This window comes from Panthera pardus, unplaced genomic scaffold (assembly GCF_024362965.1).
Source record: "Panthera pardus isolate Hobbes unplaced genomic scaffold, ASM2436296v1 HiC_scaffold_19, whole genome shotgun sequence".
Taxonomy (NCBI): domain Eukaryota; kingdom Metazoa; phylum Chordata; class Mammalia; order Carnivora; family Felidae; genus Panthera; species Panthera pardus.
The window spans coordinates 12,677,419-12,700,383 of record NW_026526754.1 but is presented as its reverse complement, the minus strand read 5'-3'; the positions used below and the strand labels follow the sequence as shown (position 1 = coordinate 12,700,383).

Genomic DNA, 22,965 nt, shown 5'->3' with positions numbered 1-22,965 from the left:
CCTTTTCAGCAAAGAATCTTCTATTTCCCTAAGCATTCTATGCAGAGGTATGGAAGGGGCATGCCTAAAAGCCCCAGCCACTTTTATCAGTCAACCAGCAAGCATGGTGCACTATCAGAAATGATGTTATGCTGTTATGAATGAATATTTATTAAAAATGGTTCCTCTCAGAGCAATCACTCTACTTCAATGTATTTTACCAATTGAGCAGCCATCTCCTGCCCTGTCGGTCCACAGACAACCTGATGGAGCCAGAATTCTCTACCTCTGGTAGGCAGGCCACACCAGGCCTCACTACTATGGTGTTTAAAACCTTAATTAATTTTCTTCTCCAACAAACTTTCTCCTTTTCCCACATTTCCTATCTTGGTAAATGACATCACTCTCTTCCTGGTTTCCATGACTGGAAATTCTAGGTGACCATCTGGAATGCCTCCCCATCTTTCAATTTCCTGCCATGCAGGTGCTAGGGGGTCGGCTGGCCCAAACCTGTTCACTGTCGGCATCTCCAGTGCTTCCTTTACAAGACATTACAAGAGCTGCTTTCCTAGTGTGGCTTTCTGACCATTTCTCCCAGAGGGTGATAACCACCCGACTCCTCTGTTCCTTCAAAATAAAACCCGAATTCCTAATTTCGGCATCAAGGTCAACCAAGATGGGCCTGAGCCTGCCTTCCCACCTCTAATTTACTGTCAGCTTCCTTGCTTTCTTGGGCAGGAATGTACTTGACTTCTTCTTTGCCTGTCCTTTAAAGCTCATTTGCATGAAAACTTCCCCAGATCAAGCTGGTTGGACCCCAGCCATCCCAAAGTTGCCCTTTCACAGAAGTCAGTATTTCTGTTACATTATTTCCCTCTGCTCTGAACAAGTCCATGTCTGTTCCCCTTCCACAAGTCACCCCCAAAAGTGTGGGCTGCCTCTTATTCATGGTCCTGTTCCCCATAGCACCAAATGGGTGCCTGTCTGGGCAGCGGGGAGAGCCACAGATACTCAGTGAAGACAACTCTTCCCTGGGCTATAAGTTGGCAGTATGTTGTAAGTCAGCTTTCAACCAGGCTGGGGGAGAAAAGCTCAGCGGGGGACACAGAGAAGATGGGTATTAGCAGCAGGCTGCCGGCCACTTGACCACAGAAAGTCAGGGGAAAAGGCTCTTACCAGACTCTTCTCCTTCCTTCATGGACTGCTCTATGGCAGCTCTGATACAGAGCTCACGGGCCCGGATCCCCGGGATGTTGCTGCCATCAGAGATTGCTTCAAGCACGATGGAGTCGATGTTCAAGCAGGCTGCATTGTAGTACCTGGCCATGCTGACTGCGGTGGCTGATTTCCCTGAAAAAAAGGTCAGGAGGTTGAATTTCCTGGCTCTCAGTTGCTTAGTGTCTCTAGACAGAAGAAGTTTCTAGAATGGAGGCCCCTGTAGAGTAATCTCTCCAAGCGCTTTGCCTCTATGTCTCTTGTGCGGCCACAGATGGCAGCAGAAAAGAGAAAGGAGGCCGGAACCACAAGTCAGGACCACGGATTCTTGTCCTCATTCTGCCACCCATGTGTTGTGCACCGTGTGATGGCAACACGTTTGCTCTCTGGATTTTCTCCTCAGTCTAGATGGTAATTCTATCAGATGACCTTTAAAAGTCGTGTAGCTCTACTGTCTCTGATTCTAATGGGAAGACTTTTTTGGTTTAAAGAATAACTTGTGTTGATCTTTCTTTTCTCATTTCAAAATATCTGCTTGTTAAAAAGAAAGCAGAAAATTCAAAGAACAAACAGGAGGGAAGGAAAAAGAAGATCCATAATTTGCTCACCCAGAGATATTACAGTTAGCATATGGCTGCTAAGTATGTATATATAACTACCTTACTTATATTTCTTATAAAGAAATGGGTTATGTGGTAGGCTGAACAATGCCCCCCCACCCCAGCCAAAGACATCCACATCCAAATGTCTGAAACCTGTGAATATGTTACCTTATGCGGTAAAGGGGGTTAGCACCTTTGATTAAGTTAAGGATCCTCATATGGGAAATTATCCTGGATTATCTGGGTGGGCCCAACATAATCCCAAGGGCCCTTATAGGAGAAAAGCAAGAGGGTCAGAGTCAGAACAGGTGATTATGATGAAAAGGAAGAGAGACTGGAAGATACTATGATACTGGTTTTGAGGATGGAAGAAGGGGCCACAAGCCAAGGAATGCAGGCAACATTTCTAGAAGCTACAAAGGGAAAGGAAATGGGTCCTCTCCTAGAAGCCTCCAGAAGGAATGCAGCTCTTTTGACACATTTTAGACTTCTGACCTTCAGAAGGAAAGTAAATTTGCATTGTTTCAACTTACTAAATGTGTAGTTATTTGTTATGGTACCAATAGGAAATTAATCCAGATTACAAATCCTAAGTATGACATTTTTCTTACTTAAAATGATGTACCATGAACGTCTTTCTATTCATTTAGTACATTTCTATGGCACTTAAAGAAATTGTGGTGATAGCCGTACATAACTTACCATTTTAACCATATTTTAAGTTGCATTAAGTACATTCATACTATTGTGTGATCATCACCACCATAGGCCTCCAGCACTTTTTCATCTTCTCAAATGGAAACTCTGTACCCATTAAACAACAAGCTCCCATTCTTCTCCTTCCCAGTCCCTGGAAACTACCACTCTTCTTTCTGTTTCTATGAATTCGACCACTGCAAGCACTTCATATAAGTAGAATCATACAGCAATTATCCTTTCGTGATGATTTCACTTAGTATAATATCTTCAGTGTTCAACTATATTGTAGCATGAGTCAGAGTTTCCTTCTTTTTTGAGGCTGAATAATATCCCATTGTACCGTATTTTGTTTTTCCGTTTATCTGTCAGTGGACAGTTGGGCTGTTTCTACCTCTTGGCTATTGTGAGTAATGCTGCTATGGGGTGTACAAAACACTGTTTATAGAGGCCAAATAACTTACTATGTGGATGCACTAAAGCTTAATTAACCAGTCTTCTATACTGACTGCTTCAATTGCTCCCAAATTTTTATGATGCTGAGCAGCGCTGCAGTGAATGTTCATGCAGTTAATCTTTGTCCACATCACTAAACAGATTCTTAAGGTAAGCTTATAGAAGTAATATTTCTAGCTCAAGGAGCTTGTGCTTATTTCCCCCTCTCCTGTTTTATCATTTATTTTTATTTTCCCCCTCCTCTTTCTAAAGAATTTAATGTCTTGGATTTTTCCCTAATATTATTTTAAAATTATTGGAAGAATATAAGCTCAAACAACTCAGAGATATATTAATTAAAAATAAGGTGTCCCTGCTCTTTCTGTAACACTGTTTCTCTGAGATTGGCAATTTAATAGTTTGGGGATAGTCCCATGGTATACAAATCAAAAAAAAAAAAAAAGAGTCTTTTGTTATCTCGAAAATTACATGTGCGAACTTCACCATAACCCTTAAAGTGACAACCCTTGGGAGCTGCGGCATACCTGACAAGGGTGTCCCGTGGATGATAATGGCGATGCCCTTCCTGTTCTTGGCCATGCGGCCTTCTGCAGAAATATCAATGCCCAGGTGGCGCGCGATCGCCTTGCTCACTGGGTTGTTCTCTACTTCTCCAACCTCTTCCGTCGAGTGGCTGTCAACACTCTGTATCTTGTCAGCTGCAAATTAAAAATATACGTGTACAAGTGCATGCCCATGGGCACGCCCAGAATTCATACAGTCTGATGGAAAGGAGAACCACTTTTTCTTCTTGAACACTGCTGTGGCACAGTGGCAAATTATCTGCTGCACATGTTGTCACAGTTCCCACTCCCCCCTGCAGTGGATGGGAAGTGTCCTTTATAGCTGATAATTTGTCGACAGCTACTGGAAGTGAAAATACAGATACCCTTATTGACTCTTAATTCTATTTCTGGGGGAATATCTCCTGCTGAAAAAATAATACTGGAAACTAGCTGAATGTGCAACATTAAGGGGAGTGGCTGACTAAGTGATGGCATATTCCTACTACAGAATTAATACACGGTAGTGCTAAAAGGCTCAAGGGTGCATTTTAGGGAGAAAAGTAAAAAGGCACTGGACAGTCTTCCCACTTCTCTTAGAGAGAACCAGTACAAAACATTTAAATGTTTGGTTACTTTGAAACATTATTTTTTCCAGGCTTTCCTCATCCTCCTCTTCATCCGGGTAGGTCTTGGACTCGACTGTGGGAATGTGCCGTTCTTCAGGGTTGGACGTGACAGAGATCCCTTGGCTCAGTGAGGTCCTCTTTGTACTGCCAGAGGTGCCTTGTTCTGATGAGGGCATATCTTCCTCTTCTGCCCGAGAAACAAAGAACAAAAACATGGGGGAAGTGTTGGGAGGGGGACAAGGGAGACAGGTATGGAAAAAGAAAGAGACAAAGTGGAGAATCACTGACCTGGTTACCATCACCCTGGACTAGCCAAAGCCAAGGAACAAGATCTGCAGTCAGTTGGCTGTTAAGAAGGTTCTCTGCCCAGGGGCACCTGGGTGGCTCAGTCACTTAAGCATCTGACTTAGGTTCAGGTCATGACCTCGTGGTTCGTGCGTTCCAGTCCTGTGCTGGGCTCTCTGCTGTCAGCACAGAGCCTGCTTCAGATCCTCTGTCTCCCTCTCTCTCGGCCCCTCTCCCATTGGTTCTCTCTCTCTCTCTCTCTCTCTCTCTCTCTCAAAATAAATAAACTTTAAAAAAAAATTTCTCTGCCCAGAGTGTTTCTACATCTTAACATTAAAAAGACTAAAATTATATATTTTCTCCAGAAAATTTAGAAAATTCAGAAGAGCAAGAATTATACAACTCATCTGCAAAGAGATGTAGATAGAACAAGAAACAGTGACCGAGGAGCTGCAGCTGCACTTTATGATACCAGGCCCGCAGAGCTGTGGCCTCTCAGATCCTTAATTTTAAATTTTTCAAAGCTGAACTTGGGATCATGTTGTATATACCAATTTGTAGCCCGTTTTCCCCCTAAATCTGTCATGAACATTTGTCTATGCCATTGCCAAGTACACCTACCAATTTGTCTGCCTAGAACCCTCCTCACAATCTCAGTGGGGTTGTTGGGCTGTGACTGTACAAAATGACCCCCTTTACCGGGCCTGTTGACGGGGGTTGACACTGTCTTTGTTTAGAGGTTGGATCTGAGGCAGAGAGGTCGGAGGTCTCCAGTGACTGGCTTCCCTGGCCGTGGTGCGGGAAGCAGGGAGGATGGTCTGCACGTGAGCAGAGGGAGCACAGGCTCAGGGAAGCCCTGGGGAAAAGCCGAGTATGCACCTTCCTGGCTCCCTCTGAACCCGTGGGTCCCTGTTCTCGGCCAACTTCCAATGGGCCAAATGAAAAAACGAACCCACAACTGTACTGTGTAAGGACGGGGACGAGAGCAACAGGGTCCTTCTCTGATTTTGTGATGCCCTTTACACATGGCAGCACCCCCAGCTTTCTGTCCCAGTGGTTCTGAGTTCCAGTGTCTCCCCTCCCACCACCTTCCTGGTTGTGGGCTCTCAAAGACAGGGCCTGTTTCACTGATCTGTTTACAGTGCTTCAGCTCCGTTCGTGGAACACTGTGGGTGCTTGTTATAGGCTTAACTAGTTACCCTAAAATTCTTAGGTTGAAATCCTACTCCCCAGTACCTCAGAAAGTGACTATGTAATAAAGTTAAAAAGGGGTTATATGGATGCCCTATTCCACCCACACTCCAGTATAACTGGTGTTCTTTAAGAAGAGACTAGGACAGACACAGACAGAAGACCATGTGAACACCAGGGGAAGACAGACAGCTACAAGCCAAGGAAGGAGGTTCTGCAGACAATGACCCAGCTGACACCTGGATCTTAGGCTTTGAGCCTCCTGAACTACGAGAAAATAAATTTCTGTTGATTAAGCCACCAAGTCTGTGGTCTTTGCGATGGCAGTTCTGGTAAACTAATAGTGCTCAATGACACTGACCAGGAGATTGAGGGCAAAGGTGGTCTTCTTCTCTCATCTTCTCCTTTTAGGACAAACTAGTATTCTCTGACTGGCTCCCTTGAGAGACAAGACGAGCCCAAGCTCAGGAGAAAATGGACTCCATTCCATTCATTCATTCACTGTTATAGCACATGTTATTGGGCACCGTGACGTATCAGGTGCAGTTCCATGCTTTGGGGTTACAAGTGGGGAATGCATGATCACTGCCTTTATGGGGGCTTCTTATTGGGGGGGGAGACAGGTATGAAGAAAACAATTACACATGTGATGACTATTACACAGAAGAATAGGGAGGGCACATTTCCAAGATGAGGGCATGATAAACAGGAAGGAGAAGCATGCATCACGACAAACTGCACGGTGCTACAGGTCATCAAGGACCCCTGACGCTCAGGTACACAAAAGGGAGCCCATGGATGGATGGTGGGGTAATACAGGGGTGCTGGGCCAGAAAGGGGCACATTATGAGAGCACAGTCCAGTTTTATGATTGGGGTTTGGCTTAAAGACCGTGGAGGGCCAACCTCATCCTTGGGGGAACCCCCACTCCTGACCTCTCTTAGGACACCAAGTTGTACCCTGTGTGACATATTCAAGCACACACAGAAGCCACGGAGTACAGTGGTTACCGTCGTGGATGCCAGAGTCAGAGAGATCTGGGCTTGAATCCTGACTCTGCCCCTTCACACTGTGGACCTGGTGTCTCAGTGCTTTAGTCTCTCAGGTAAGTGTGTAAAGCCTAAGTGTTCTTCTATCCCTCTATTAGCTGTTTTTAAGCCTGAACTCCCCACTAGACTCTAGTGGGAGCAGAGCGTATCCCTGTCTCTGCATTCATACTGTGGGGAGAACAGGCCCATTTTGTGACGTTACAGATGAAATATGTGAGGCACCAGCATGTGCCCAGCATGTGGCAGCTGCTCGGTAAGTGGCCGGCCTCCCAGCAGGGACCCTTCCAGGGCGCCAGAGCGGTGGCTGAAGCCGGGCTCTCGGCCCTGAGCTCTCACCGTTTTCCTGGGCCAGACTCTCCAGAAACTTCGCCTTCATCTGTTCCTCTTTGGACCGCTTCATCTCCTTAAAGTACTCATAAACCTCTGGGGGTAGCTTTTCCCCCGGAACACGGGGAGGCAGCAGCAGGGTGTTGTAGGAATCGTAGCCCTTCAGCATTCGCAAGATCTGCAAGAGGACGACAGGAACTGCTGCTGGGTGTGCTAGAAGCTTTCTCCTGACGGTCCTCGGAGGGTCTGCTTACCCACCAGGTAAAACCCCTGCTCCTTCCTGTACAAGGGGCCTTTGGAGAGGTCTAGAAAGTAAGGCCGGGCCCTGAAGCTGGGGATACAAGATCTTGATTTTTGCCCCATTTGAGCCCAGGCATTTCAGATGTGGAAGAGAATTTTCCTCTTATTTTACAAATATCATATACTGTTTTCCTTTCTTTCTTTCTTTTTCTTTCTTTCTTTCTTTCTTTCTTTCTTTCTTTCTTTCTTTCTTTCTTTCCTTTTTTCCCTTGACAAAAGTACAGAACTCCATTATCCACTTTGAGCTACACGTTCTTGAAAAATACTGTAGTTAGAAATGTTATACAAGGGAGGAAAGTGGTTGTCTCACAGAGGATTCAGGGAGAAACAGATAAAATGGTATTAAGCATGTGTGTGCACGAGTATGTGTTGGGGGTATGGGGGTAGGGAAGGACTATGTATTAGGGTTATCAGATAAAATACGGGATGCCCAGTTTAATCTGAATTTTAGATAAACAGTGAATAATTTTTTAGTACAAAAATGCCCACATAAAATAAGTCATATGTTTTTTATCTGAAATTCAAACTTAACTACGTAATTTGTTTTTCTTTCTACAAAATCTGGTAACCCTAGTGTGTATGTATATTTATAAAACCAGTGCAACAAGGTTCTAGAGAGCGATCACTTCCTGTATGGCCTAATTTATGTGAAAAATCTGTTTTGTTGAGTAACCTTTCTCCAGGATCACTATTTTTGGTTGTGTGAAAACCACTGTTAAGAAGCTCATTCTAAAATTTATATGGATGAACAAAGAGCTAAGAATAGTTAAAACAACTGAAACTAATAATCCTATATGTTAATTATACTTGAATATAAAACATGGTAAAAAAAAGGGAAAAAGAAGAGTCAAAACATTAATGAAAAAGAAAAAGAGAGGATCGCCCTACTAGATATTAAGACTGTTGAAGCCGGAGTAACAGACAGCGTGGGACTGATGTTGGGACAGACAAACTGGCCAATCACATGATGTAGAGAAGAGAGCTTGGAAGAAACCCACTCATACATGGAGTTTGATTCAGGAGAGAGGCGGCATGGCAGGTCAGTGGGCGAAAGGAAGGAATATTCCAAAGACTGGGTGATGGAGACATACAAGGGCCTGGACAACTTGCTTCAACTGGGGCAATTCTAAAGAGACAGCCCAGCGGTAGAGCTTCCTGTGGGGTCTGCTGAGGTCTCTGCTGTAATCTCATCACAGCTCATCTCTCTGCCTGGCACCGCTTGCCTTATTCTTCACTGGTGTTGCTCCTGAGATGGCTCCCTACCAAATCTGCATACACATCTCGGAGTCTCAGACTCTGCTTTGCATTGAACCTGGCCCACAACAGAGGATGCAGTGCCAACATGAGCCATTGAGCGTTTCATGAATACCTAATGAAAAGATTCCTTTCCAGAGAGACAAATTCCCCTTCTGAGAAAAACTTCGAGATGCAGAATCTAAATTGGGTAGAGCATAAATATTACATGTAAAGAAGACAGAAGATTTAAAGGCTGAGTTGGGGGAGGGTCCAGAGGAAGCAGAACCACCTTAGCTAAGCCATTCCCAAATTCCTGACCCACAGACAACATGAGATAACAAACACTTATTGTTTTAAGTTGCTAAGCTTGGGGGAAATTTGTTTTGCAGCAATAGATAACTAATTAATAAGCAAAAAAGCATCAGACTTCATGAACAGCAAAACCTTAGGAGAAAACAATGGAGCAATGCATTTAAGATATTCAAGTGCAGAAAATGTGAGCCAAGGATATGGTATCCAACCAAACTTACCTTCAAGCATAAAAGCCACAGATAAATAGTCATGAATGTATGTGTACTCAGGGAATAGTGTTCCCATGATCCCTACCTAAGGAATCCACTAGAGAATGAGCTTCAGACAATAGAGTGGTTACTGAAGAAGCTTCATCACAAGGACTGGTGTTGAACATTGAATGTATTTAAATATAGAACTAAAACTAACTGATAGAAATTAGGTTCTGACATCATAATATTATAAGCTCTGACATGACAGATACACCACAAAAAGCAAAACATGGAGGGAGTGTACATGAGATGATTACCCAGCAGGCATTAATTTAAAAGAATATCTTTTTTTTTAATTTTTTTTAACGTTTATTTATTTTTGAGACAGAGAGAGAGACAGAGCATGAACGGGGGAGGAGCAGAGAGAGAGGGAGACACAGAATCGGAAGAAGGCTCCAGGCTCTGAGCCATCAGCCCATAGCCCCACGTGGGGCTCGAACTCACGGACCGCGAGATCGCGAGATCGTGACCTGAGCTGAAGTCGGACGCCTAACCGACTGAGCCACCCAGGCGCCCCAAGAATATCATTTTAAATTAGAGGATGGTGAGAAGAGAGAAAAAGAGATTAGTGGCTCATTTCATAATTTCTCACAGTAGGGAACTAAGAGGCAGTTTCTAGAAAGTGGGGTACTAAGCAGTTCATACAGCTCAGCCTCAAGGTAGCAGAACAGGATGGAGATAGTAAAAAGGGACCTGGAGAGATGACGTGGAACAGAATAGAGAGCCCATAAGTAGACCCAAATAAATATAGTCAACTGACCTTTGACAAAGGAGCAAATGCAATACAATGAACAAAGACACTTTCCAACTAACAATGCTGGACCCAGACACCCACATACAAAATACCCAAATCTAGGTAGACCCAATATCTTTCACAAAGCTTAAAATGGATCATAGGCCTAAACGAAAACCATACAATTATAAAACTCTTAGAAGGTGATATAAGAGTGACCTAGGGTGTGGTGATCACATTTTAGATACAACACCAAAGGCATGGTCCATGAAAATAATAATTGAGAGGGTGGACTTCCTTAAATTTAAAAACCTCTGCTCTGCAAAGGACAATGTCAAGTGAGTGAAAAGACAAGTTACAGACTGGGAGAAAATATTTGCAAAAGATGCATCTGATAAACTTGTGTTATTCAAAATATTTAAAGAACTCTTAAAACTTAACAATGAGAAAACAAATCACCCAATTAAAAAATGAGCCAAAGACCTTAACAGACACCTCACTGAAGAAGATATACAGATGGCAAATCAGTATATGAATAGATGCTCCACGTTGTATGTCATCAGGGAAATGCAAATTGAAATGAGATACCACTACAGACTTATTAGAATGGCCAAAGTCCAAAACACTGACAACATCCAATGCTGATGAGAATGAGGAGCAACAGGAACTTTCACTTATTGCTGGTGGGAGTGCAAAATGGTATGACCACTTCGGAAGACAGTCTGGCAGTTCTTATAAAACTAAATGTACTCTTACCATACGGTCTGGCAGTTGTGCTACTTGGTACTTATCCAAAGGAGATAAAAATGTATGTCCACACAAAATCTGCACGTGGATGTTTATGGCAGCTTTGTTTATAACTGCCCAGATATGGAAACAACCAAGATGTCCCTCAGTAGGTGAATGGGTAAATAACCTGTTATGTCCAGACAACGGAATATTATTTAGTACTAAAAAGAAATGAGCTATCAAGCCATGGAGGGAACTTAAGTGCATATTACTAAATTAAAGAAGCCAGTCGGAAAAGGTATACTGTATGATTGCAACTATATGACACTCTGGAAAAGACCAAACTATGGAGATAGTAAAAAGATCAGTGGTTGCCAGGAGGTGGGGGGTGGGGAGGGATGAATAGGCAGAGCAGAGAGGATTTTTAGGGCAGTGAAAATACTCTATATGATACTATAATGCTGGATACATGTCATTATACATTTGTCCAAATCCAAGGAATGTACAACACCAAGAGTGACCCCCAATGTAAACTGTGAATTTTGGGTGATTATGAAGTATCAATGTAGGTTCATCAATTGTAACAAATGTACCACTCTAGTAGGGGATGTTGATAATGGAGGAAGGTATGTATGTGTGTGGGGCAAGGGCCATATGGGAAATATCTGTAACTTCCTCTCAATTTTGCTGTGAGAAAAAAGTTTAAAACAAGTACATGGAGGAACAATTGGAAAATATGTAGCCCTGAACAAACAGAAAAAAAAAGTGGCAGATTCAAGCCCTAACATAATTATATTAAATGTAAATGGTCTAAATACACTAATTAAGGATGGAGACTGCCAGAGTGTATTTTTGTTTTTAAAGATTCAGTTACATGCTGTCTACAAGAAACTCACTTCAAATATGACAGCGGCATACATTCTTTACTATTAAAGTTTTAGCACGCATTAGTTTTTCAATTAGTTGTTTAAAATGTGTAATGAGATCACAAAGAAGTAATAAATTCTGCTCAGAGCAAGGGTCAGGAAAGGCTACAAAGTGGACTTTAAATTGACAAGGAAGGGCTTAAAGTGAAGAAGAGGCAAAGGTTAGGAGGAAATTAGTTGTCCATGCAGAGGGAAGAGCACAGGTACATGGTAGGACCCAGCAGGGATAGGAAAAGGAAATTTGGTTTTGGCCTCTGCTCACCTTCTCTTCTAGGAGATACTGTTGGTCAAATTCTAAGGAGTAAAACTCAATGGGGAAGTTGCAGGGATTCTTTACCACCACCTCAGCCTCGTCTCCAGGTGCATAAGGCAGCAGTGGCCCCAGCTCCAGAAAAGAGGGACTAAATTCCAACCGTGGCTCAAGACCCTGCCCCTCTACCAGCAGTGTAAGCTTTTGAGGACTCTGGGCAATCTGGAAAACCAGGGTTTGGCTGTAGAATTTCTGGAAATCATAAAAAACAAAACAAGCATCTTAACTTTTTGTGTTATATGCTCTGTAAACCTGAAAGCCACTGTGGGGACAAAATTGAGAGAAAACTTTTGGGGCACCTGGGTGGCTCAGTCTGTTAAGCGTCTGACTTTGGCTCAGGTCATGGTTCGTGGGTTCAAGCCCTGTGTCAGGCTCTGTGTTGACAGCTTGCTCAGAGCCCGGAGCCTGCTTCGGATTCTGTGTCTCCTTCTCTCTCTGCCCCTCCCCTGCTCACACTCTGTTTCTCAAAAGTAAATAAATGTAAAAAAAAAAAAAAAAAAAAAAAAAAAAAAGAGAAAACTTTTCATGTAAAATTACATGAGAGTAATTTATATTACTGCATTAATACTAGGTTTCTAGCATGCTAGGCACTGTACAAAGTGCATCATCACTCGTAAAAGGCCCTCTGAATACCACACTCAGATCCTTCAGACCCTCTAGTGTGTTCAGATGGGCCACTGTCTGCACCCCTGGGCTCTCATTTCATGGGCCCTGCTGCCTATGGGCAGGGAAGGGTGGAGCAGAAGTGCTGGGGATTAATCCCTTCCAGGAGCAATTCTCAAACATTGACTCAGGAACTACCACATAAATATCCCAGGTCCCTTGCTCCTGGGAAGAGATAATTCTGAAATATGCATTTTGTCTATTTCCACAGAGTTTCCCAGTAGGATTATGTTCCAGTCTCCAAGGTAGCTGGCTCATTCACACGCCTTATTAGCTGCCTGCCTTTCCCTGATCACCTTCTACTTCTCCATCAGTGTTTCCTACACTTTCCAAATAATCTGTTTGCACTTGAATCCTTGTCTCCAAGTATGTTTCTTGGAACATCTGAATTAATATACAGAAGTTATTTGAAAATACAGTTAAGCAGTGGGTCAGGAGTAATCAGCTGGGGCATTCAGTTTATCAGATATAATTACAATCTGAATACCAGTGAATAGTGATATCAACTATTCTAATCTGGTTTTTACTGGGGGACCTACTAAAAATGTGGAATCACAGGCCCCAACCTTAAATATCCCACCTTGACAGGGGCAGGGTAAGGCTGGGAATTCTGCATTTTTAACCAGATGCCCAGGTCATTCTGATACAGGTGGGTTCATGGCTTGGGTTTGGAGGCCATGAGTGGCTTCATGATTTGAAGAGCTCTTAACTATCTTAGCTCAAGGGAGAAAATCAGATGGATGGAATGCGTATGGACATATATACACACCCAGAAAATATCAATTGACGGAGACAGTAAGAGAATGAATTATTGACTAACTAACAGTTATGGGCTTAGCACCTTCTGACCCAAACTTCTATATTTTAATTGCTTTTTATGGAAATATTTCCATAAAAATAAACATTTCATTCATTTCCTTGTTTCCTAACATAGTGTTCTGCACATATATTATAACATCAGTGATTTCTCTTGTGCTGCTGATGCTGAAGGAAACATAGATGTGGATTGTATGCATTGCAAAGCTAACCAATTAATTGTATACAGCCAACAAATTCCCCTCTAAATTGGTGGAGATATTCTATTAACTTTGACCAATTCCAACTCAACATATATGGAACCACCTGAACAAACCTTTCTTTTTTTTTTTAAATTTATTTACTGATATGTCTCTCATTTAACAAACTATCCAAAATCTTGACAACCCTGACAGTAACACCCCTTCAGACTCTCTAAGAATGACAAACATATTAATTCTCTTTTCTGTTGAAAGGGTTGGGAGATTCTGATAATTCAAGAAACGGGCTTTTTAAAAAATAATCAGATATGAAGTCATTTGCTTTTCTTCTTTCTCACTACAGACTCTTAAAAATTTCTTCAAAGCATTTCCATTACCAGGAAAATGGGAGTTAACTGTAGGTATTCTGTAAAACCCACATGGGTTTTTTTCTTTTAAAAGACTAAAGTAGAGAAAGACATCTCCCTGATGCCTTAGGCTTTGAGCACAAGTCTTTACAGTGTAATCTCTTGAGACCCTCTCTGGCTCTAGGATTTTATTTTATTTTATTTTATTTTATTTTATTTTAATTTTTATTATTTTTTTAAAATTTTTTAAAGTTTATTTATTTTTGAGAGACAGAGAATGAGCAAGGGAGGGGCAGAGAGAGACGGAGACACAGAATCCGAAACAGGCTCCAGGCTCCGAGCTGTCAGCACAGAGCCTGACACTGGCTCAAACTCACAAACTGTGAGATCATGACCTGAGCCGAAGTCACTTAACTGACTGAGCCACCCTGGCGCCCCGGACTTTATTTTTGCTGTGTGCTTTGCTTGGAGTAGCTTTGTGTTAATGGCATTCACACACACACAAAAAAAGTTTGTGAGGCCCGGGTGGTATGTCTACCAGGAAGTATCCCAACTACTGATGGTAACAGCAAATAGTTATTGAGACACTACATAGAGAGAAGTATGCTGTGTATTTTATTCACATTAATTCATATAATCTTCAAAATGACCCTAGGAAGTAACTATTGCAGGTTGATAATGTCTTAGTTGAAACCCTAGGGGCCAGATGATTTCAAATTCAGATTTTTAAAAAGGTATAAATGCTGTGCATAGACCCCATGTTACATAATGTCCTCAGCAGGGCCCGAATCAGGTCCCCTATAATCAAACACTAGTATTTCCGCAGTTACAATGTTTGACTCTGCAAACTAAGTGGAATAAATAAAGGTTAAGTAGTCTCCTGTCAGTTCAGATTAGGTTTTTCTACCAAATGAGTTTGGGCCTGAAACTTATGAAATACCCCCCCTCCCCCACCTCCCCAGTTTCTGGAGCTTACTGGATTTTAAAATTGCAATAAGGATTTTTGCTTGGGATATTGTTATTTTCCATTCTATCTATAAGCAAATTGAGGTTTAGAGAGGCTAAGGAATTTACTCAAAGCCATGAAATCTCTCAGTACAGAAGCAGAAGGCCACTAACCCAGGTCTGCTGATAAAAGTCAATGTGCTAGACAGATCTGATTCTGGAACTGGTGTTCTTAACTACCAGGCCACACAGCTCCGACATGAAACAAGCACTTGATGTCTTTATCACAATAGCGAGGCAAAGGTCACTCAAAAATTCCCTAGAGTCCTGCCTAATCAAGTGTGGCCTTTGAGTAAAGCTCAAAGAGACCCAGAGACTCCGAATGAAACCACATTTCTTCAAAGCTTACCTCTTCTTTAGGCATGAATTTCACTTGCACGTTGGACCTCTCATCAGGATCCAAGACCCCAGAAGTGGGCTGGATCTCAAAGATTCGTGTCTTTGGCTTTAATTCAGCACGTAGTTTCCGTCTTAAGTACTTTGGCATGTGTTTCTCCAGCTGGTTAACAGATAATTAGACAATTAGATCGTCTTCTATGGAAAGCAAATTTATTCTATCCTCCACTCACCCAGCCTACATTTACTGAGTCCCTTCCAGGTGTCAGGGAAGGTGTAGATACCAGGACTACAAAGATGACTGACACATCTACCAGACGGCACGGCCTGGTAAGTCCTTGAACGCTGGGCTAAGGGCCTGGATTGTATTTAGGAAGCCATGGTTGTCACTGCACGTCTTGGGAAGAAGAGTGAAATAATGAAAGTGAAGGCCCAGAATTCCATATCTGGATTAAATGGAGATGGGAAAAAGGGGACCAGTGGGTTACAACCCATTTACCTTGCTAACTGGCTTATGGCTCAGGAAAAACCATTCGCAAGGGACTTGGAGATGATTGGAAAACTGAATAGTCTCCACGAGGCACTGTCCACACTGAATTGTGGCAAACTGCACCTTTTCACAAGACAGTGTCATCGCAGGAATGGTCACCTTGGCTTGGAGACAGATGTGAACTGTTGGCCCTCCAACCACCTAGAATGGGCATAAAATTGCTGTTACCACGTGGCATGGGGTTGGGGGAAGAATCACGGCTCTCAAATAGCAATTGATTCATCCTAGGGGTAACTGGCAAGCAGAGCTCGTAGCTGGGGAGGATCAGCTGGGCCCAGCAGTGCATCTTACCTTGATGGGTAGAACGACCTCTTTGTTTCCAACTGAGAGACTGGCCCCTTGTGGGTCAAATTTCACTTCGAATGTTTCCGTTTCACAGTAAGGCAGATTCTTTACACGATCTAACTCAGTACTGAAACCTGGACCCAGATAAACAAAATTTCTTTGTGGGAAAGAGAAATGGCAAACAAGAGCTGCAGTAGATAGAGCCCTTCTGGGGTCAAAGTATCAATTAATACCCATGACCATTCAAAGAATCAATTAACGGCCCAAGAATTCTTTCAGCTGATCCCAGAAGAAGCATGAACACTACTCCAGAAGATCAGTACACGTGGGCACCCTGTTAGAAATGACAAAGTGCAAGAAGAAAGGGTCTCCCCAGTCTGGTTACCCGTGTCATGAAGGATGCGCTTTTCTGCATGGAAGGACACTGGGAAGTGACTGGTGTTGGTGATCTTGATGATGTGTGTTCGGATGTCACCAAGGATGATGTAGCCAAAGTCCAGGATATACTCTGGCAGCTGGACTCTGAAACAGTTAACAAGGCTCTCTTTACCAGTCACTTTTCCAAGAGTGACTATGCTATTCTCTTCTATCTCCTGTGCACAGTTCTGACCTCAGAACTGGAGGACAGAACAACCACCCTCCAGACAGGAGGCTATAGAAGCAAGATTACTCCCCCCTCCCCCAAAGTTCACACTGCTGTTTCAGCCATTCCCAAAACACATTCAGTGTGGGCCCTCATGAACCTGAAGCCAGGCCTATCCATTAAACAAAGCCAGAGGTTTCTGCCTTTCAGAGGCAGAGACTTGCTTGGCTGGCTGGATGCTAGAAGATAACAGATACAAGACACAAGTAGATTTCATTTCTACATGATCAACCATTAATTGATTCAGGCAGCATTCCAGTGGGCAACACTGTTTGCTCTGCTATCCTCTGAAACAAGCCTACCATGGAAGGACACTCACTTGGCTAGTCTGCGACGACTCTGGTAGCTGAAGTCATCTGTGGAATCAGGGATAATTGTTTTCTGATGTTCTATGGAATAGCCTTGGACTATAAGTCGCTCTACTTCCATCTGGAGCTGAGCACTTAACTGGAGCAAGAGAAAAAACCAAGTCAGCAAATTCTTCTAGAATATGCGTTTTCAATGGGGTCAAATCACCTCTAAGAGGGAAAAAATTGCTTCATGGAGGGGAGAATGAAAAAATTTTAGATATTACAATGATTTATGGCATTCCAAAAGGCCACAGTACATAAACAGATATACAGTATAGTTGTGGTATTAAAATATTCACAGGGGTGTTGGGTGGGGTAAAGAAACTAGTACATCTATATCATGAAATACTAATGAACAATGAAAAGGAATGAACTATTGATATTGATGGATTTCAAGGCCATTATGCTCATTGAAAAAAAAGCCAGTCTTAGGGCGCCTGGGTAGCTCAGTCGGTTGGGCATCTGACTCGGGCTCAGGTCATGACCTCACAGTCCGTGAGTTCGAGTCCCATATCGGGCTCTGTGCTAACAGCTCAGAGCCTAGAGCCTGCTTCAGATTCTGTGTCTCCCTCTCTTTCTGCTCCTCCCCTGCTCATGCTCTGTCTCTGTCTTAAAAATAAATAAAAACATTAAACAAATTTTTTTAAAAAGCCAGTCTCAAAAGGTTACATATTATATAATTCCATTTACAGAATATTCTTTAAATAACAAAAGTACAGATTCAACAGAGGAAGATGGCAGCACAGGTGGATGCTGGGCTCACATCGTCCTGCTGACCACTTAGATTCCACCCACATCTGCCTAAATAACCCAGAAAACCACCAGAAGACTAGCGGAATGGACTCTGCGGAGCCAAGCATAGACGAGAGGCCCAGGGAAGAGGGTAGTAAGGGTAGAGAGGTGGTGCGCACTACACGGACTGGCGGGAGGGACCGGGGCGGTGGAGGGGCAGCCAGCCCACCAGGCAAGACAGAGCCCCTGAATCTGGCTTGCAAAAGCAGAGGGGCCAGATGGAGTGTGTTCTGACAGCCAGTGGGACTTAACATCTGGAATGTTATAAGTCAACAGCTCTGCTCCGAGAGCGGGAGGGCTAGAGGACAACGGGAGGGAGAGTTGTTGAGCCCCAGAGGACAGAGCTCGCTTGGCAGGGAACAAAGGTGCTCGCCAGTGCCATCTCCCTCGCCCATCCCCCAGCCAAAATCCCAAAGGGAACCAGTTCCCCTCATGGAACTTGCTTGTACTGTGCAAACACCCAACTCTGTGCTTCTGTGGATCCATCCCTCTGACAGGTCTGCCTCCCTCCTGGTGCCACAGGGCCCCTCCCGAAGTGGACCACCAAAGGCAAAGCAAGCTGAGCCTGCCCCTCCTGCCCCTGTGCATCTGTGGATCCACCCCGGCTAACACGCCAGATCCCATCAAAGCAGCACCACAAGCCTGGCAGTGTGCAAGTAGCCCAGACAGGGGCCACACCACTCCACAGTGAGTCCTGCCCCTGGGAGAGGGGAAGATAAGGTACACACCAGTCTGACTGCGGCCCTGCCCACCAATGCAAGTTATTCCAGACAGCACAGGGGAAGAGCCCTGCAGTTCCGTGCCACTCCAGGGACTATACAAAATGACGAAATAGAAGAATTCTCCTCAAAAGAAACTCCAGGAAGTAGCGACAGCTAATGAACTGACCAAAAATGATTTAAGCAATGTAACAGAAAATGAATTTAAAATGATAGTCATAAAATTAATCGCTGGGCTTGAAAAAAGTATAGAGGACAGCAGAGAATCTATTACTACAGAGATCAAGGGACTAACAAACAGTCAGGAGGAGCCAAAAATGCTATAAACGAGCTTCAAAATAAAATGGAGGCAACCACAACTCAGATTGAAGAGGCAGAGGAGAGAATAGGTGAATTAGAAGATAAAATAATGGAAAAAGAGGAAGCTGAGAAAAAGAGAGATTAAAAAATCCAGGAGTATGAGGGGAGAATTAGATAACTAAGTGACACAATTAAATGCAATAATATATGCATAATTGGGATTCCAGAAGAGGAAGAGAGAGGGAAAGGTGCTGAAGGTGTACTTGAAGAAATAATAGCTGAGAACTTCCCTGATCTGGGGAAAGAAAAAGGCATTGAAATCCAAGAGGCACAGAGAACTCCCTTCAGACGTAACTTGAATCGATCTTCTGCATGACATATCATAGTGAAACTGGCAAAACACGAGGATAAAGAGAAAATTCTGAAAGCAGCTAGGGATAAACGTGCTCTAACATAAAAAGGGAGACCGATAAGACTAGTGATGGATCTATCTACTGAAACTTGGCAGGCCAGAAAGGAATGGCAGGAAATCTTCAATGTGATGAACGGAAAAAAATATGCAGCCGAGAATCCTTTATCCAGCAAGTCTGTCATTCAGAATATAAGGAGTGTTAAGGTCTTCCCAAACAAACAAAAAACCAAAGGAATTCATCACCACTAAACCAGCCCTGCAAGACATCCCAAGGGGGATCCTGTGAGACAAAGTACCAGAGACATCGCTACAAGCATGAAACCTACAGACATCACAATGACTCTAAACCCATATCTTTATATAATAACACTGAATGTAAATGGACTAAATGCTCCAACCAAAAGACATAGGGAGTCAGAATGGACAAAAAAATGAGACCCATCTATTTTCTGTCTACAAGAGACTCCTTTTAGAGCTGAGGACACCTTCAGATTGAAAGTGAGGGGATGGAGAACTATCTATCATGCTACTGGAAGTTAAAAGGAAGCTGGAGTAGCCATACTTATATCAGACAAACTAGACTTTCAATTAAAGGCTGTAACAAGAGATGAAGAAGGGCAGTATATAATAATCACAGGGTCTATCCATCAGGAAGAGCTAACAATTATAAATGTCTATGCGCCGAATACCGGAGCCCCCAAATATATAAAACAATTACTCACAAACATAAGCAACCTTATTGATAAGAACGTGGTCATTGCAGGGGACTTTAATACCCCACTTACAACAATGGATAGATCATCTAGACACATGGTCAATAAAGAAACAAGGGCCCTGAATGATACATTGGATCAGATGGACTTGACAGATATATTTAGAACTCTGTATCCCAAAGCAACAGAATATACTTTCTTCTTGAGTACACATGGAACATTCTCCAAGATAGATCACATACTGGGTCACAAAACAGCCCTTCATAAGTATACAAGAATTGAAATCATACCATGCATACTTTCAGACCACAATGCTATGAAGCTTGAAATCAACCACAGGAAAAAGTCTGGAAAACCTCCAAAAGCATGGAGGTTAAAGAACACCCTACTAAAGAATGAATGGGTCAACCAGGCAATTAGAGAAGAAATTAAGAAATATATGGAAATAAATGAAAATGAAAATACAACAATCCAAATGCTTTGGGATGCAGCGAAAGCAGTCCTGAGAGGAAAATACATTGCAATCCAGGCCTATCTCAAGAAACAAGAAAAACCCCAAATACAAAATCTAACAGCACACCTAAAATAAATAGAAGCAGAACAGCAAAGATACCCCAAACCCAGCAGAAGAAGAGAAATAATAAAGATCAGAGCAGAAATATAGAATCTAAAAAAACTGTAGAGCATATCAATGAAACCAAGAGTTGATTTTTTGAAAAAATATACAAAATTGATAAACCTCTAGCCAGGCTTCTCAAAAAGAAAAGGGAGATGACCCAAATAGATAAAATCATGAATGAAAATGGAATGATTACAATCAATCCCTCAGAGATACAAGCAATTATCAGGGAATACTCTGAAAAATTACATGCCAACAAACTGGACAACCTGGAAGAAATGGACAAATTCCTAAACACCCACACGCTTCCAAAACTCAATCAGGAAGAAATAGAAAGCTTGAACAGACCCATAACCAGCGGAGAAATTGAATCAGTCATCAAAAATCTCCCAACAGGGGCACCTGGGTGGCTCAGTCGGTTAAGCGGCCGACTTCAGCTCAGGTCATGATCTCACGGTCCGTGAGTTCGAGCCCCACGTCGGGCTCTGTGCTGACAGCTCAGAGCCTGGAGCCTGTTTCAGATTCTGTGTCTCCCTGTCTCTGACCCTCCCCGTTCATGCTCTGTCTCTCTCTGTCTCAAAAATAAATAAACGTTAAAAAAAAAATTAAAAAAAAAAAAAAAAGAAAAATCTCCCAACAAATAAGAGTCCAGGACCAGATGGCTTCCCAGGGGAATTCTACCAGACATTTAAAGCAGAGATAATACCTATCCTTCCCAAGCTATTCCAGAAAATAGAAAGGGAAGGAAAACTTCCAGACTCATTCTATGAAGCCAGTATTACTTTGATTCCTAAACCAGAAAGAGACTCAGTAAAAAAAGAGAACTACAGGCCAATATCCCTGATGAATATGGATGCAAAAATTCTCGGTAAGATACTAGCAAATAGAATTCAACAGCATATAAAGAGAATTATTCACCATGATCAAGTGGGATTCATTCCTGGGCTGCAGGGCTGGTTCAACATTCACAAATCAATCAATGTAATACATCACATTAATAAAAGAAAAGATAAGAACGGTATGATCCTGTCAATCGATGCAGAAAAAGCATCTGACAGAATTCAGCATACTTTCTTAATAAAAACCCTCGAGAAAAACGGGGTAGAAGGAACATACTTAAACATCATAAAAGCCATTTATGAAAAGCCCACAGCTAACATCATCCTCAATGGGGAAAAACTGAGAGCTTTTTCCTTGAGATCAGGAACACGACAGGGATGTCCACTCTCACCGCTGCTGTTTAACATAGTGTTGGAAGTGCTAGCATCAGGAATCAGACAACAAAAGGAAATCAAAGCATCAAAATTGGCAAAGATGAAGTTAAGCTTCCACTTTTTGCAGATGACATGATATTACACATGGAAAATCTGACAGACTCCATCAAAAGTCTGCTAGAACTGATACATGAATTCAGCAAAGTCACAGAATACAAAATTAATGTACAGAAATCAGTTGCATTCTTATACACTAATAATGAAGCCACAGAAAGACAAATAAAGAAACTGATCCCATTCACAATTGCACCAAGAAGCATAAAATACCTAGGAATAAACCTAACCAAAGATGTAAAAGATCTGTATGCTGAAAACTATAGAAAGCTTAAGAAGGAAATTGAAGAAGATATAAAGAAATAGAAAAACATTCCATGCTCGTGGATTTGAAGAATAAATATTGTCAAAATGTCAATACTACCCAAAGCTATCTACACATTCAATGCAATCCCAATCAAAATTGCACCAGCATTCTTCTCAAAGCTAGAACGAGCAATCCTAAAATTTGTATGGAACCACAAAAGGCCCCGAATAGCCAAGGTAATTTTGAAGAAGATCAAAGCGGGAGGCATCACAATCCCAGACTTTAGCCTCTACTACAAAGTTGTAATCATCAAGACAGCATGGTATTGGCACAAAAACAGACACATAGACCAATGGAATAGAATAGAAACCACAGAATTAGATCCACAAAAGTATGGCCAACTAATCTTTGATAAACCAGGAAAGAATATCCAATGGAAAAAAGACAGTCTCTTTAACAAATGGTGCTGGGAGATCTGGACAGCCACAGGCAGAAGGAAGAAACTAGACCACTTTCTTACATCATTCACAAAAACAAACTCAAAATGGATAAAGGACCTGAATGTGAGACAGGAAACCATCAAAACCCTCGAGGAGAAAGCAGGGAGAAACCTCTCTGACCTCAGCCGCAGCTATTTCTTACTTGACACATCTCCAAAGGCAAGGGAATTAAAAGCAAAATGAACTATTGGGACCTCATGAAGATAAAAAGCTTCTGCACAGCAAAGGAAACAATCAACAAAACTAAAAGGCAACCCACGGAATGGGAAAAGATACTTGCAAATGACATATCGGACAAAGGGCTAGTATCCAAAATCTATAAAGAGCTCACCAAACTCCACACCCAAAAACCAAATAATCCCGTGAAGAAAT

The 22,965-nt window shown here is 42.5% G+C and overlaps 1 protein-coding gene across 12 annotated transcripts in view; it reads right to left on the bottom strand.

Moving 5' to 3' along the window:
- Window positions 1-22,965, bottom strand: part of HYDIN (HYDIN axonemal central pair apparatus protein) — a 433,704-nt gene that overhangs the window by 101,829 nt on the left and 308,910 nt on the right. For all 12 annotated transcript variants that reach the window (XR_008423557.1, XR_008423558.1, XR_008423559.1 and 9 more), the window contains 10 exons: window positions 16,933-17,060; window positions 16,356-16,492; window positions 15,977-16,104; window positions 15,635-15,826; window positions 15,149-15,298; window positions 11,721-11,960; window positions 6,981-7,149; window positions 4,127-4,306; window positions 3,473-3,646; window positions 1,156-1,329 (listed from right to left, as the gene is read on the bottom strand). Coding sequence is in view for 9 of the 12 variants with exons in the window: in XM_053906649.1 (XP_053762624.1) it covers window positions 1,156-1,329; window positions 3,473-3,646; window positions 4,127-4,306; window positions 6,981-7,149; window positions 11,721-11,960; window positions 15,149-15,298; window positions 15,635-15,826; window positions 15,977-16,104; window positions 16,356-16,492; window positions 16,933-17,060 (1,672 nt within the window). In the remaining 3 variants the exon portion in view is untranslated. The remainder of the gene's footprint in view (window positions 1-1,155; window positions 1,330-3,472; window positions 3,647-4,126; window positions 4,307-6,980; window positions 7,150-11,720; window positions 11,961-15,148; window positions 15,299-15,634; window positions 15,827-15,976; window positions 16,105-16,355; window positions 16,493-16,932; window positions 17,061-22,965) is intronic.